Source organism: Falco rusticolus, chromosome 1 (assembly GCF_015220075.1).
Source record: "Falco rusticolus isolate bFalRus1 chromosome 1, bFalRus1.pri, whole genome shotgun sequence".
Classification (NCBI taxonomy): Eukaryota; Metazoa; Chordata; class Aves; order Falconiformes; family Falconidae; genus Falco; species Falco rusticolus.
The window spans coordinates 80880379-80897129 of record NC_051187.1 but is presented as its reverse complement, the minus strand read 5'-3'; the positions used below and the strand labels follow the sequence as shown (position 1 = coordinate 80897129).

At 39.3% G+C, this 16751-nt stretch overlaps 1 protein-coding gene across 1 annotated transcript; it reads left to right on the top strand.

Moving 5' to 3' along the window:
* Positions 1–1226: 1226 nt before the first annotated feature.
* Positions 1227–15651, top strand: TACC3 (transforming acidic coiled-coil containing protein 3; the record flags this gene model as incomplete). Its single annotated transcript, XM_037386746.1, is given in 15 exon segments — positions 1227–1351; positions 1886–2932; positions 4076–4175; positions 4615–4669; positions 4672–4806; positions 5806–5858; positions 6705–6829; positions 7501–7612; positions 8321–8473; positions 10804–10880; positions 10973–11016; positions 12040–12200; positions 13494–13600; positions 13809–13929; positions 15484–15651. Coding segments are annotated over 15 exon segments (2481 nt in total), but the record flags the coding sequence as incomplete, so codon positions are not given.
* Between the last annotated feature and the right edge of the window lie 1100 nt (positions 15652–16751).

The following is a 16751-nucleotide window of genomic DNA, read 5'->3' as shown; positions in this document are numbered from 1 at the left end:
TTTAGCTTGGATTGACACCTCAAGTCAATGAGTATTAAGATTAAAGAAGATCTAGCGACACAAAGTGATATAACATCAATCCCAAGTACAAACAAGTTTGTGCACCTTTATAGTTTAACAGCCTGTGTCTAAGTGGCTCATGGTAGCTGTCTAGAGAAGAGCATGAAGTCTGCAGGGTTTCAGTTTGGGGTTTTGCAACTGTCCTTTACTAGAACTATATAAAAGGTTACTAATACAATGTTATTTAATAGGGCTTTAATACTGACTTTTTTTAAACCCCCTTAAAAAACTTGTATAAGCATCTGACAACTGTAATTCCCAGTGACAAGAAATCTCAGATCTTAGCTTTGTCTTCTGCAAGGAAATACATCCTTTTGCTTGTTTTTATCTACCCAATACTTTCATTTGACCATTATTGTTTTTGGGAAGGGAAGAAGGAAGAAAGATGGGAACACTTAAATGCTCTTTAAATGTATGATTTACTTCAACTGTTAACTTGCATGTATCCTCCAGTTTAGAAAAGTGCTTGTGAGCTAGCTACCACAATTAAGTGACTTAGTTGCATTTAGGCCCCAAACTTATTGCTCACACAAATAAATGAAGATTTAGTACATAAAAGGTTCAAGTGAGTTACAAGGGCTAGCACCGAATTGGTTTTAGTGAGGGCATAACTATGTGTGAAGACATGCCTTTACTTACTGTACGTGTCCTTTCTACTTTTTAAAATGCAAGGATTTGTTTGTAGCAAATAAATTTAAGCACTAGGTGTTGCTAGTCACGTTTGACTAGTGTCAAGTAATTCAAGTTTCAAGCAGGTGTCTCACTCTTGACTGGCATTTATTAGGTTAAACACTGAAGGAGAATGGGAGGGGCTTGAGCAGTTGAACCAGCCTGGGGCTGAGCTATTGCAGGGAAGAGGCACTCAGACGGGTGAGAAGGACTTCCTGAACTCTTATCTCCTGCCTTTGCTTTTGGGTTTATCAAAGTGGTGTTTTTAGTGTGTGACTTCTATTCATGTTCTGTTCTACAGCAGATTCGGATAGCAATAGAAGTAATAAGTTTACAAAGGGGCAAAACAATGGGAGGAAATCCTGTTTCAGGAAGTCATGTTTTAACTCTCAGCAGTCTGAGGCCAAGCCTCTGAATTTGAGTAGGGTTTGGGGAATCGAAGTGGAGAGTGGTAACTTGTAGAATACTCGGCAGCAGTGAGTACACAAACTCTTTAACCTGTTTCTTCTTCTAGAGAATCTTATTTTTCTATTACCGGAGAAGTATTTTCTTACGTACCACTTGGATCTCAGATCTGCTATGGTACAGAGTTTAAAGTGCCTGCAGTCCAAGTTCTGTTTTGGTATGTAGGCCTTCATAGATGAAATGCTGGTGCATACTTTGAGGAGAAGAGTAGAGACTAGAGTGGGAGGACCTGAATCATGACTCAGGTTGGTCCTAGACTCATAGAGGAATCTACATGAAGATGTGCTACTAGTTGTGCCTGTGTTTGAGCTGCTTACTGTTAGTAAATATTCCTAAGAAATGTATATTTCACTGTCCAGAGAAACGGAAATCTGCTGTAGTGAATAAAGCAGCAGTCTCCAGCAACGGCTGGCATGAGGTCACATAGCTGTGTAGAAGGGGTAGCTTAAGAATACAGACTAGTTTGAAGGATTGATCTCCCTATAGTTCATGTGTACCAGAGCTCATAACTTCTGTTTAGGTGGCAGCTGAATTCTTGCTGTTACAATATTCTTTTTGCTGCCAGCAGCCTTATGTCAAAAAAATCAGATTACTCTGAGTGTGCAAAGCTACTTATGCAAATATATTTCTGAAGATGACTTCAAATGATGTCTAAAAAATATAGCATGTGTGATCCTTTTTTTAAATGCAGCACATGTCAACAAAAGCCTGAAACTGGACCGAACAATACAGTGATAAATACACAAATGCCAGAGAAGGTCAGCACAGCTCCTTACCCAGATGATGAGATGCCAGTGAAGAGTCGAGGTTCCTACAATATTGATTTTGATAACTTAAATGACATCAATCCTTTTCAAAGTGCAGTGCAATTGCAGCATTCTCCTGGAAACCTGCAAAAGTCTCCTGTAAGAGTATCTAGCAGCCCTGAGAGAACTTCTGAAATAAGTAGTGATTCTGTTCTGCTGGATGATACAGCTCCTTTTGCTTCAACCACAGCAAGCAGAGACTGCCCAAGTGAAGAGAAGACTCTTTCCTCTGGAAAAGAATCTGTACTGAGAGAGTCAGAGTCTAATAAATCAGAGTTGTCCCTTAAGCAAGGAATCGGTGACTCTGTGAGGGATGTGAAGTCTGCTTCCACAGGCGTGAGTCAAATTGATGATTCGGCAGGCTTAGAAGAAACATCTACACCTGCTGTGCAGTTATCTGGTAACTTGGGTCCCAGTGATACTGCTAAAACTGGGGAATCAAAGCTTCAGAATGTTTCAGTAGCAGAAAAAGCCTCTGTGGATGAGCTGGCTGTCTCCGAAGGGGAACCTGCAGAAAAGCCTGGTGTCACCAAGGCGGGACCAGTAAAATTGGAATTTGACTTTGATAATACCACTGTTAGAAAGCCACCTCTGAAGAAACTAGGTAAAAGACTTGGAATTAAGCCACCTTCCAAAAAAATTCCTGTTACCAAGACAAAAACGGAGAAAACTGAAGTGCAAAATAAGGGTCATGTGGAAGGTGAAATCCCTGTTCCCAAAGCATCTTATAAGTTTGACTGGGACAAACTTGATGATCCAAACTTTAATCCGTTTGGAGGAGGCTCTAAAATTTCCAGCTCACCCAAGTGTTCTAGCCCTCAGAAAGCTCACCTGCCAGACGAGGAGAAGGATAGTATCTCATCAAGAAGGGAGCCTCCTTCAGTGGAGCAGGACAACAGACCAAGTACCTGTGAAAAAGAATCCAAAAATCTGTAAGTAAATCTAGCTGAATGTAGAAGCACCTTGAACTAACGTGAGGAAAAGATAGCTAGATGTTATCTCTAGCTACTCCTACCTCTGACTTAGTCTGAGGCTAGCAGTCTCTTGCATGTTGCCGTTGCAACATATTGTGTTTAAAAGTTAAAAGATCTCATCAGGGAAACCATCCCAGCATGGCTAGCTCTGGGAAAAAGATGTACTTAAATATGGAGGAATGAGAGGGAACAGGCTTATGTGGGAAGAGCATTAGTACCTTGGTCAAGTGTCTTTTGTCAGTCCTCCAAGACTAGACTGAAATGTTAAGAACTGACTGAGTGTTGATGTCTTTCAAAAAACAGGTAAGTAGGCAGCAGCATCACACATCATACATCCTGTGAAGGGACTAGGCAATTCTGTTCTCTCCTTAGTGTCCTGGCTGAACTTTGAGGTACTGTTTCTTCCACACATGTTCTTGGTATCTGAATGCAGTCTTCAACAAAAAGACCTGTGCATTTTTTTGGCACCACATAAAACTTTCTGGAGAATAGAACATGTTGTGTTGCTTTTCCTAGGAAGTCTAACTAATGAAATGTCAGCATTACTTGCGGATAGCCAGGTATGTGCTTACCAGAACTAGATTGGCACAAAATGTTAATTTGACAGGAATGTTTGCTCTCTTGCTCCCTGTATTACATGATCAGCTAGTGTTTACCAAGGCAAGAAGTTAAGTTTGTGCTGTCAGCAGTAGCTAAAATATTAGGCTTCACTACTGAAGTTCTGTGTTTTACACCAGTAACCACTGCATTACTTTGGAAAGAGTAGCAGGCTGCTTGTAATTCTGTTCTTAAAGATAGGCTTTTTTTTAAAAAAAAAAAAGCTTAAGAAATGGAAATAGAGTGTTAAGTGAATGGGAATAAGTGATACTGCTGTGACTTTCTTCTTCCCAGATAGCACTGCTTCTGATTGAGGAAGGACTTTGTCATTTAAGTTGTCATCAGGCAAGCCAGTGTATTTACATCCCTACCTTCTGTAAGACTTGCTGTACTGTGGCAGTAGAAACTCTGAAAGAAGCTTTGTTCAATGCTTCAACGTATCTGGTAATACAGAGTTCAGAACTGTCTATGGCTTGGATTTTAACTTTTTTCTTTTTTCTTTAGGGAAATCAGTAAACAGAATGTGGTAGAAGACAAACCCAGAACTCAAGAAGACAAGCCAGGAGTTCAAGCAGAAGCTGAACTTCCAGGAGAGATAGCCATGGTAAGGTATAGGAAAGGTAGCCAGTTCTTCCCGAGTTGTTCCAGGAAACAGTTCTTTGACTTAACCTTATCAAACCCATGTTTGATATTTTGTCTAAGAATTAGTGGGTTTATGTATCTTCAGCAGCTCTAGAATGGGTATCAACTGTGCAGACTTGTCTTTTGAAGGTAACATCAGACAGCCAAATTGGTGCCTTGGTGTTTATCTTTTTTGATCAGCAGTCACATATAAGGGCAAGCATAAGGGTGTGGACTCTAAAAAAAGCGACTCCTTTATAATATGAGCTGTACTCAGTGTTGTTAGTTTAGTTTCTATGCTTGTGAACTCTTGGTTTATTACACTGACTGCCCAGTTGGTTTATGACAAACAAATTTGATCATTATTGTGATCTTTTTACTGTTAAAATATTAATTTAAATGGATTCTGTTTTTCTCATCAGGAGAAACAAATGAGCCCATCTACAATGTCTCTAGCTAATGTCCTCTCTCAAGATAATTGGTTTCTGCTGACAGTGGAAAAAAGTCAATGTCTGCAGAAGAAATTAAACCTAGTTCCCACAGAACTGAAATAGCAGCAGTTGAGCAGACAGCTAACACTAAACCTGAAGAGCTCTTCAGACCATCGTCAGAAGGTAAGGACACTTTAAAACAGGCTGAAAAGATAGTGTTACAATATCTGTATATGTATTTCTCTGCTTCAGTTCTGTCATTTATTCTAGTTTTTGTCTCATCTTGCTCTTCTGAAAGGAATGTAAAACCTATAATGACTAGCAGGGGTGGGAAATGTACCTAAGCATACTTAAAATTTTCTCTGGATTAAGCTAAGTTCTAGAAGCCGACTATTAACATTCAGCTGCCTGGAAGGATGAAATTTAGGCTGGTACAGAAACAATTTTAGAGTTTTATTCACAGCTTTGTGTGCTGAAATTATTTCAAGGGACCACTTTTTCTGGTAATAAAGACCTTCAAAGTTGAGAGCACTAGAGATAAGCAACTGCTTTCTGTATTTGAGTATTATAGATTATTGCAGGCCTTAGCACTACTTGAACACTGGCTTCATATTGCAATGTGGATGGTTGTTCTGGACTTGCATGCCAGTCTTGAAAGCTTACTGCATAGATGTGACAACTACCTGGAAGGGTTATTCCTTGTAGGATGAGCTAATGATTTGACTGCAGTGCAGTCTGTTACTTACCTTAATATTTCAGTGGAATCGGTGTATTGAGAAATGGCTATAACTTCACTGCTCACATCTGAGCTGTATGCGAATTTTAATGGGGAGATTGCCAATGAGTAGAATATCTGAATGTGTGTATGCTGTGTGTTCTTTAACCATAGAACAGCAAAAGTTCTTTAACAGTGTGATAAATTCTACATATCCTTACTGGTATTTGGGGACAAATGGAAGCTGTATTTTTTGCTTAGCTCAGAAATCTTTGCCTGCCTTCTAAGTTTTTTTTAAGGCCCAGATAGAAATACAGTACTAGCGAATGAAAAACTTGGGCTCACAAGATGGGAGCAGGGATTTATTTGCTTTATATACGTACCTATTTGTTTGCACCTGTGGGTGGCTTCACTATAGACAATATGACAATATTGCATCTTCATTGTATCATTTCCTTCTTTTCCAGTTCTAGGAATGGGCATAGAAATAGACTATCTGGAACAGTTTGGCACTTCATCAGTGAGTATGGTGCTTAAATGTTTGCCTCCCTGGAAGAGGGGAGAAGAAAGGAAAATGAAACTGTCAAGTCTTAAATGTTTTCATAAAAAACTTCACTTTGAACTTGCCCACAGAAATACAGGTTCTGTTCCCAAGGAATGTGTCAATGAGGCTGGGCATGGTGTGGTGGTAGAAGGAGATGTAGTTATAAGCAATTTGGCTAAAGTCAGATGTCTTTTGCTTTCATTTTGCAAAGGTGCTCTTTTTCTTTAGTAGCAGTGAAACTGAGATGGCTGACATTTTGTCTCTCTGATTGCCAAAACTGCAAGGGCATAGCATAATGCTTTGAAAGTGCAGGATCATTGTTTTGAAAATATTTTTTTTCAAAGTTCTTTTGTTTTATGAGCAGTTTCAGGAAATTTGTCTCTAAATTGGGCACATCATGTTTTAATCAGTTCAGCTTAGTTCTTTCTCCTACTTTGGTCCAGAGTGGGAGTGGCTCTGCATATACAGAGAGTACACACATTGTTTTTGATCATGCTGTGTTTGTCCTTATTGTATGAGCAGAGACAATGACATACACTGCTTATTCAGCTTACAATACTATCTTTCCCTTTCAGTGTTTTCTGCTTGTTTTGAATAGTTCATATGTGTTTGCCCTTTTGGTTCTGTCTGTGAACAGATTGAGCTCACTTGATATTACATAAGGACTTAAGCTTGTGGGCACAGAGTTCTCTTACGTAATTTCTTTCCAGAGAACAATGCTCTGGTCACTGAAGAATAGGCTTACCCTCTCCCCAGAGGATTACTTGTGTGTGTGTCATGCTATGAAGCAGCATATCTGCCAGTTTATTTCTCTTCCCTTAGTTCAAAGAATCTGCCTTGAGGAAACAGTCGCTGTATTTGAAGTTTGACCCTTTGTTGAGAGACAGTCCAATTCCTGGTACTGTTGAAACAAATACAAATATCATGACGGCTCCACTTCAGCGTGGGTATGTGTTGAACTGGTCTAGGCTATAGTATGTACACTCATAGAATTGTTTATATTGGAAAAGACCTTTAAGGTCATCAAGTCCAACCATTAATGCAGGACTGCCAAGTCCACCACTAAACCATGTCCCTAAGCACCACATCTACAAGTCTGTTAAATACCTCCAGGATGGTGACTCAGCCACTTCCCTGAGCAGCTTGCTCCAATGCTTGACCACCCTTGCGGTGAAGAAATTTTTCCTAATATCCAGTCTACACCTCCCATGGCACAGCTTGCAGTTTCCTCCCGTCCTGTTGCTTGTTACTCGGAGGACAGACTGATGCCCAGCTTGCTACAACCTGTGAGGCAGCTGTAGAGAGCAATAAGGTGTCCCACTTCAGCCTCCTTTTCTCCAGGCTAAACAACCCCAGTTCCCTGAGCAGGTCCTCATCAGACTTGTTCTCTACACCCTTCCACCAGCTCTGTTGCCCACCTCTGGACACGCTCCAGTGTCTCAGTGTCTGTCTTGTACTGAGGGGCCCAAAACAGCAGGATTTGAGGTGCGGCTCACCAGTGCAGAGTACAGGGGGATGATCACTTCCCTAGCCCTGCTGGCCACAGTATTTCTGATACAATGTTGTGTTGAAGTGCAGCCTTTCTTTGTAAAGCTCTTGTATGTTTGTTCATTTTTAGCCCTGTTGCTGATTTAAGTAAATTGCTGAAGGAAACTGAAAATCCTGCAGTGAATCTTCAAAGTGAAGACAAACCAAAAGGGCTAGATCTTCTGGGAACATTTACAACTTCTGTAAGGGTGTTCAGAATTATCAGGTTTCATGTTGATACTTCAGGAAAGGGGCGGCCTAGGTTATGGACTTAAGACTTACACGGATATTGTAAGGATTGCAGAATGCTTAATGCTTATTTAAACTGTTATCTTAAAAACCAGCTTGGATAGTCACATAAAAGTTGAATTTCTTGATGTACTTGTTTTCTTAAGTATTAAAAAATCATTTTTGTGGAAACTGGTGGCATTTCACATGGTCTAGGAGAATTCGAGCCATTTTTAGAATGCTTTAATCAATCTTTTTCATTCAGCTGAAGCCACAAAAATAAGACAAGCTTGTATTTATTTTAATAGCACTGCTGGGATGAAAAGCACTATTTTGATTAAACTCGATGCTCTACAGTCTAATGTTTATAGTTTGAACAGCTCTTATGTACAGATCTGCACACAGCAGTTCATCCTGAAGTGGTGCTTTTTTACTAGCGAGGAACAGTGTGGTGTTACCTACTTTGTTTCCAATAGCTATAATTGGTGGATAGCAGTTTGTTATGCCTTGTAGATATCTTTTAGAAGTATGTAGTTATCTTTAAAGTAAGAAGGTTACGGTAACAAAGTTACGGAAGTATTTTTGGTGTTAAGTAAAATATTTTGACTTAGGTAATCTGCACACAGCTAATCAATGGCATGAAAATGGGAACCTGCTGAAACTGTACTCTTTGCTTCTCACAGGACACTGGTCCCGTAATTATAGATTCCCTGACTAGCGATGTTCCTCCACTCCCTATTGCTGCTTCGGCAAACAGTGCAGTGGATGCTATTATCGATGTGCTAAAATATAGCCAAAAAGACATGGATGCAGCTGTTGAACTGGTTCAGAGAGAGGTATGGCGAACCTTCCAAAGCAGAACATTGCATAGCCTTTAAAGTCCCTTTTGTTTAGATTATCTGGTATAAATCTCTATGCTTGGCAATTCTTTCCATTATACTTGACATAAGCACTTCGTTCTAAAGAGCTTGCTGTGCACTTGATAGGAGCTGTAGGTACAGAACTCCTCAGAGCTAATACCTAAGGAGGTATGGTGAACTTCAGTATTAGCCAGGTTCTGCCTTAGAACTGGTAGGTATTAAAAAGCATCTGTTGTTGGATGGAATGGTTAAGCTTAATATTGGTGATCTGAATACCCTTTATTTAACTGGGCAGGAAATAGCCCTTCCTACCAATGGGAGGGAGCAACTTCTTATAACTATTTCCTTAAAACAACATAAAACTGTAATCCAATTTAGTGCAGTGATCGGTTTTTTTGTGGGATGGGGAGGCAAAGCAGTATGTCTGGCTAATGAAAATGAGTGAGATCTGGAGCTCGCTCTGGAGGAGAAAGATTAGTGGGAGAGAGTAGATTAGTGGTAGTTGGGGGATTTCAAGCATGTTCTGTAGCTACAGAAATTGCTTTTGAACCCCTGATGTCTTAATGATACAAGAAGAGCTATGTATCCACTCACTTCAGAAATTTGAGTACTTGATTCATTACAGATTCAGGATAATGAATGTAACATTACAGATACTAAATGATGTAAGAGGAGTACCTAAGCGTAACCCCCCCTTAAAGCTAATCATGTAACTTCAAAATTAACTTCAGAAGAAAATGGAGCATTTAATATACCTAGTCAGGAATTTTGCAGGTACTGATGTGAAGGACACCCAGTTATTCTTTCAGAGTGAAAAGATACTCACTTTTCTGGGAGTAACTTTTGCTTTTCCTCATTTAGGAGGACACTTTTCCTGTACTAGACAATATGCTGGGTAAAACAAGTGCATCTCTGGCAGTGGACAGCTCTTAGTGAATTGATCTAAAAGGAAGACTTTCTATAGTAACAGGGAGTAAAGCTTGTAATATTTTAAAAACTGGTGCTCTAATCTCTTCTTTCAAAGAACTATTTTAAACATGCAAACATAGTTGTAGCGAGACAGGTGTGACTGGATGACTCCTGTTGTGTGTCACTTAAACAACAACAACAAAAATGTATGGAAGTACTATATTAACCTGAAAGGAAGGCAGGCTAAATCTTAGATTACTTTTTGCTGAAATAACTCAGGAGTGGGAGATGATGAAAAAACTTTTCCTTTTTGGGAAAATACAGCACTTCATGGAAGCATGCTTTTTTGGGTTTACTAAAGCATTTCTGTTGAGTTTGCAGATGGAAGTTTCCATCTTCATGTACTTTTGCTTTTGTAACATCTGTTTCTAGCCTAACTGCTGTTAATTCTTTCTCTTCATAAAATTTTGGTACCTTTTTAAATTTGGGCCCCACTTCCTGTCATGAAATATTACAATACATTTAAAATTACCCTAAATACTGAAAATCAGTGTATTTATCTACTGTGCAACTTTGAGGGGGGAATCGGCAGTAATCATGTACTCTGACCTTCTCTTTTTTAAAAAAAAAAAATTCCAGGCAACTTTATGTATTTTGGGCCTCTGTCTTCAAGGCCTCCCATGCTACAGCCAGCTGTCAGTGTTATAGCTCTGAATAGAAAGCCCAGGACAAAATTAAGGTTATGGAGTTAGCACAAAGCATTTGTGCTTATACTTCTAATACTGTTGCTGTGGACTGTGCTTTAATTGAGCTAATGGGAAACTAATAATGGCTATTCTTAAGTGAACTGTGTTTATTCTTAAGTGAACTGAGATGTCTTTAAATTTGGAGACATGGTAGGGGGAGGATTGAGTGTTGAATATGAATTACTCCAAACAGCAGCTTGATCTTGACTAGACTAGACCTCTGGTATTTGTGCTTTCCTGTGTTAAAATTAGCAGATGTGTGGCTTTTTTTGTCTACCTTGTAAATAAAATGAAACATGTATCTTGAGAGAACCTAATGGGCCAAGGAACGTATATGATTAAGAACATAATTGGCCAATGATGACATCTATGATTAAGAGCAGGCGAGAGGTTGGCCTGTGGTTTTGCCATCTGAAGAAACATTGGTAATATTGACTGGAAATCATGTATGTGAAATGTACCTATCAATCTAAACTTGTTTGACTCAAATCTATAAAGAAACACTTAATTTTGATTCTGTTAAGCAGTTAGAACTTATTTTTCTCCATATCAAGTTACAAGTATACCTAAGCTGCCCTTCAGACTGTTCTGAGTATCAAATCTTGTATCTCTTCCTGTGTGATAAATAAAGGTTTACTTTTCCCCTGAAAGGTTCAAAAGAAAGAGCTGGAAACTCAGGAATGGAAAAAAAAGTATGATAAGCTTCATATGGAATACAAGGAAATGGGGTATGAATCTGTCCTGATTTTTATATCTCCTTGTTTATTCCAGCTGCTTTTTCTAACTCTATGTTCAACATTTCTTTTAATGTTTTTTTTAGAAAAATAGTTGCTGAGTTTGAAGGTACAATAACACAAATGATGGGTAAGTTCCATATTTATACTTTGAATGGCTTGGGGTGAGTGGGGCATGCTTAGCCTAAGGTTAGTAAGTGGAATTAGTACTCTGTCACTTCTGATAGTATTAATATTTCAAGTGCTTCCAGGGTGAGTGTAAGGTTTCAGACAAGGTAGTTAGAATAACGTATTTATGAAGACATGATATCACTTGATGGGTAATGATGACTTCCTGAATTAGGCAAGAACACAACTAACTTATTTTCCAGTGGAGTGTGAGCTGTTGGTTTATTAAAACTGGCACATCCAGTTGTCCGCACCTTCTGTTTAACTGTTTATTATCTGACCTCATTCAAGTTATGTCAGTAGGCGTTCTTGCTGGAAAAATCTAGCCTTTGCTTCAGTTAAGTTTGTGGCCTCAAAGCTAGACAATGGAAGATATTCAATAAAACTCTTGTTGCATGAGTGCATTCTCCTAGTTCAAGGCTGAATAGCCAAATCTATGCCTTGCTTAATAAGGAGACTGAACATCATGTCAGGTTTTTTTGTGCTTCTTTAAGCCTAGTTTAAGGGAAACAGCTCAGGTGTACTAACAAAAGCTTGTCCTGACAGAGGTTACTAAAAGAGGTTGCAATGCTAGTTTGGCTTGTTATACTAGATCTCTGCTAGATATAAAATGCATTCTATTTTACATATTTAATGAAAACGAGTATTATTGAATTCCTTGCTTCTGTCATGACATTTGAGGCTCCTGTTACGGTAAACTTGAGCATAGTATTTTGACTACGTTGCAGGAGAAACATAGCTTTGGGCAGCACCTTATAATCTGTGTTTAATGACCTTCGGGTTGGTGTGAAGCAGTATGTAACAAATAAAGAGAATATGGCTGCTTCCTTAAAAGCAAAGATATGGTGTCCTTTCAAAGGAGAGGCTACATTGAGACCCTTTTTTTTAGTTTAGGAGGAAGACTTGAGGGTGTGGGAGTTATCTGTGGAACTAGTTTTATGCTAATGCAGTAACTACTATGAGTGTAACCCTGTTCATTCTTCAGAGGATGCTCAAAAGCAGAAGGAATCGTCAAAGAAAGAGATGCAAAGAATGATGGAAGAGAAGCAGCAAGTTATTTCAGATCTGAACTCTATGGAGAAATCTTTTTCTGAACTCTTCAAACGATTTGAAAAACAGAAAGAAGCGCTAGAGGGTTACCACAAAGTAAGATGCTATAATGCAAATAATATCCTTCCAAGACAAATGAGGCTTAGTAGAGAGGAAATGATGAATTTCTAGAGCAGCCATTAATTTGCTGGTATAGGCACTATATGTAAAACCAGGTGCTAAGCTGTTTATTTAAAGAATTTAAAAATTACTTGTTTGTTATATTTGGTGCTTGGCTTAAAGTATGGTAATGACTGCTCTGTTAGAACCCAAAGTTACTTCAAACAGAAGAATGAGCTGTTTCTTGCTGCATGCATATAATTTTTCTGTTGGTCATAGAGGCACTCTTGTGTAGCAACTGCTGTATAAGGGCAGCTCAGTTCCCCTATATATTGAGTGCATGCTGAAGAGGATTTGCTGTTACAAGTCAAAATGATAGTAGTTTATTGGGTGTTCTTCAGCTTTGTTCCTCCAGTCTCTGAAGATGCTGCAGAATGCAGGCCTGAGTTTACCAGTTTGGGTTTATTAAGCTAATGAGCATATGCTGTGGCTTCTTGCTGCATAAAATGCACAAAAATTGATTCAGTTGGTGTTCAAAAAAGTGCCTTTAGATTTTTTGCCTTCAGTTATCCTTTTAATATCTCCTATTTATTCAAGCTTAGAACTAGCCTGTTATAAGTTTTGTGGTAGTCTAGGTTTGAGAAATGGGCGTAATGTCTGTGTTAAGTCTTAAGCTTCTGCTTTACTAACACGTCAGGCTTCATTTTCCTTTCCATCTCCCCACCCTAAATTTGGAAGCCCTTTCCTTAGCACAGAGTTAAAGCATCACTTGAAAACAGTCAGGAGCCTCAGCACTTGGCTCAAACAGTTCCAACTAGCTATAATAGCTAATAAAGTAAGGTGTCTTTGCCTACCAAGATGATTTTCTTGCTGTTAATGTTGGATTAATTTGTCAGGGTCCAAAGCCTGAATCTTTCCATGGATTCTCTGAAGTACTTGGATTCCTAGCTATTCTTGAGACAACTGCAAGCTAAAACAAAGTTGAATTAAGAAAAAAAAAAAACCAACCCAAAACGCACACAACTGCTTAGTGATGTTTCCCCTTTATTAAAAGTTTGCAGCCAAGTAAACAGTATACCAGGAGGGAAGTGGGGTGAATAAATCTTATTTTGCAAAGTTAAGAGTTGAAAGGGGGCACTTTAGTCCCTGTGTAGGTCTGTGGGACTTCAGTTGTTCCTGTTATTCTGATGAGCAAGTATTGCTACTTTGGTGTAGTCACTCCATTTGTGGAGAGACTCTTCCATCTACTAGCACATAAAAAGCTAACTAAGCTGCTTGATTTTGGGACAGAATGAAGAAGCTCTGAAAAAATGTGCTGAAGAATACCTGGCTAGAATTAAAAAAGAGGAGCAGAGATACCAGGCACTAAAGGCACATGCTGAAGAAAAACTGCATCGGTAAGTACCATGTCAAGAAACCAAGTACTGGTAGTAAATACATAGTTTTCACAGTTGCTGCAGAATGTGATGCACTAATACCAAAATTTGGCTTAAAATATTTTTAGTTTGGGGATTGATCCAAAGTACAAGCATCTAGTGTGATTCTGTTAACAGTGTTGCTGTGCTGTCTGAAGCACGTGTAAACACAGTCTTGCTTCCATTTCAGAGCAAATGAGGAAATTGCCCAGGTACGAAGCAAAGCTAAATCAGAGACTGCAGCACTACAAGCCAGTCTCCGCAAAGAACAAATGAGGATCCAGTCTTTAGAGAGGAGCCTTGAACAAAAGGTTAGTGAAAATGCCATGGCTGAATTTCCAAGTTATTGCCTTAGACTAGGTCAAGAACTATCTTGTACTGGTGCTAGAAGCAGGCATGCTAACTGCTTGTTTTGGTGGCTGCTGTCCTGGAAAGCTTTGGGAAATAAGCATTGAAACTTAAAGGCACAATTGTATGTCAAGACTCATCTGTATGTTTAGATTATTTGGAGCAAAAGGTTTGTTCCCATAGGTAGTGCACAGAAGTGATCAATTCAGGCTGCTGTGTCAGGATGTTATCTGACCTTCTGAATGAGATGGTGATCTAAGAATTAAGCATAGATTCATAGAATGGTTTGGGTTGGAAGGGACCTTCAAGATCATCTGATTCTGTCCCCCCTGCCATGGGCAGGGACATCTTCCACTAGACCAGGTTGCTCCAAGCCTTGTCCAACTTGGCCTTGAACACTGCCAGGGATGGGGCATCCACAGCTTCTCTGGGCAGCCTGGGCCAGGGTCTCACCACTCCCACCATAAAAACTTCTTCCTAATACCTAATTTAAATCTACTCTCTTTTTAGTTTAAAGCCATTACCCCCTTGTCCTGTTGCTATGGGCTGTACTAAAAAGTCTGTCCCATCTTTCTTATAATCCCCTTTTAAGTATTGAAAGGATTAAACATGTCCCAGAGCTGAATCTGGGAATGAATCTTGACTGTCTGGTTCAGCTTGTTTGTAAACATGATTTGTAAGCTATTAGCACTGATACATGCTTTTGTATGACTGAACTTTCAGTACTGTTCAGGCCATTAATCCTTGATTTTGATGTTGGTTTGTATTGCTTAAATAAAGTCTTAGAAAGTGCATCAATTTCCTTTGCTAGAATGCTTCAAAGGAAAACTTTTTGAGGGTTAAAAGTCATGCATGCTATTAGCTTTACTGCATCATGGTTGTATCTGCCAGCATTGAAGACTCAAAAATAGATAATTGCTGACACATTCCCGTTGGGGAGAAGTCTCATATTCGTGTTAGTCTTCAGGCTTATGACTAAGGTTTGCATAGCTGAGGAACCAGTAAGCCTGTAACTGGAGAGATGAAACAAGCCATCTAATACAGAGCTGGTTTTATTCCTGTTATAAATACAGCAACATCTAATGTTAAGAACTCTAATTGACCATATAAGGAATTATTTAAACTGGAAATTATTGCTGTATTTCAGTTATCAAAGCGTCCTCTGAGTTGTCTGTCTTGTGAAGATGAAAATCTAAACTGTCACTATCTTGAATTTCAGTGTATCTAACAAAAAGACTTTGAGTCTGAAAAATCTCATCTCCCTAGTTGTCTCCATGTATCATGGGAAAGTCTGTGGAAGTAAAGACAGTATAATTTCCTTTGGCTCTTGAGGCTGCCATGTGACTCTCTACAAAGTAGACTGTCCTTTAGAGTAAATTTGCATGTGTCACTAGTATGTAAATAGACTTTCTATTCCTTATGTTGGCAACCATGATTTGTCATGCCTCAGCTCACTCTGGAGGTCTTAGGCATACCCAAAACTCACACTTTTTCTTTTTTCCCCTCATCTTCAACAGGCTAAAGAAAATGATGAACTGACAAAAATCTGTGATGACTTGATCTTGAAGATGGAAAAAATTTGATAGAGGAACTGTCTTGTACATATGTCTAGTGTCTCTGACTTCCTGTCTTGTGTTCACTCACTTTTACTTTTATGTGGGGAAAAATAAAACACTTTATTTGTACTTGTCTTGCTTATTATTGTCTGTATCTTTTTGTGCAAAATTTCACTGAAATTCAGTTGCTGCTTGCAGTAGGTAAGTCTTGCATTACATTTTCGCATGTTGCTTAAAGGAAGAACTTCCAATTGTCTTGCCCTCAGTCTTCTCCCTGTGTAAGAACATCATGGTTCTGTACTCATGACCTGGCTTTGGTGAGGGTCAGCATGGGCCACATCTCTATTTTGCAATGCCTGCTGTCTCACATGAAAACATTCTGGAGTCACAAGATTGTAATAAAACCTGACCTGTCGCAAATGCTATAAGGTATTCAGTGATGTTAAAAAAAAATAAAATAGAACTTCACTTTGTGAGGAGCGGGAGTGATTTGTTTTTGCAGACAGGCTAAGCAGAGTACTGAACAGCAGGACAGATAGCTTGCTACTCTTATTTTCATGGTTTCTTCTGTGTCATTATTCTGTCTGATGCTACTGAGTTTCCCGTTGCCAGTTAAAAGCTTTCTGCCACCTGCCTGTAACAGTCTTGAGAGATGTAGGCTGCAGGTCACAGGTTAGGATGAAGTCGGCTTTAATTAGGGCAACAATAGTCATCTGTGTCTGTTAAGTCATAACAGCTTAACAGGATTGTCTTGTTGCAAGTTACAGTGTTTTATTTCTAATATTAATGGGAGGTCCTTCCCCTCCTTGCCTGACTAGTAGCTCTTCTGATCAGAAGGGCTGTTGCTGCTGGGTGTGCTTGTGGCCTTACTTGGAGCCCTTCCCTCGTATGGAAGGGTAGTTAGTCTGCCAGGGCAGGTGGAAAAAAATGAGCAGCAGTGCTTAGGAGTCTGGGGTCTACTCCTCAGTTATGTAGCTACTGCTCAGTATTGCTAAGTGTATTGGCAACTGTAGCAGGAACACCCTACAGAGTGGAGCAGGTCTACAGTTAATTAACATGCTTCACGTTCATAGTATGTGGGGTTTTCTTTGTGATTTTTCCACTAACCTGGGAGAGTTAGGTGTTATTACCAGTAGCAACAATATTGAATGCCTAGCTGCCGCAGAAGTGCTGCTGTATCTTTGTTTTGTAGCTTAGGAAAGTCCCAGGAGTACCAGAGAAAAATAATT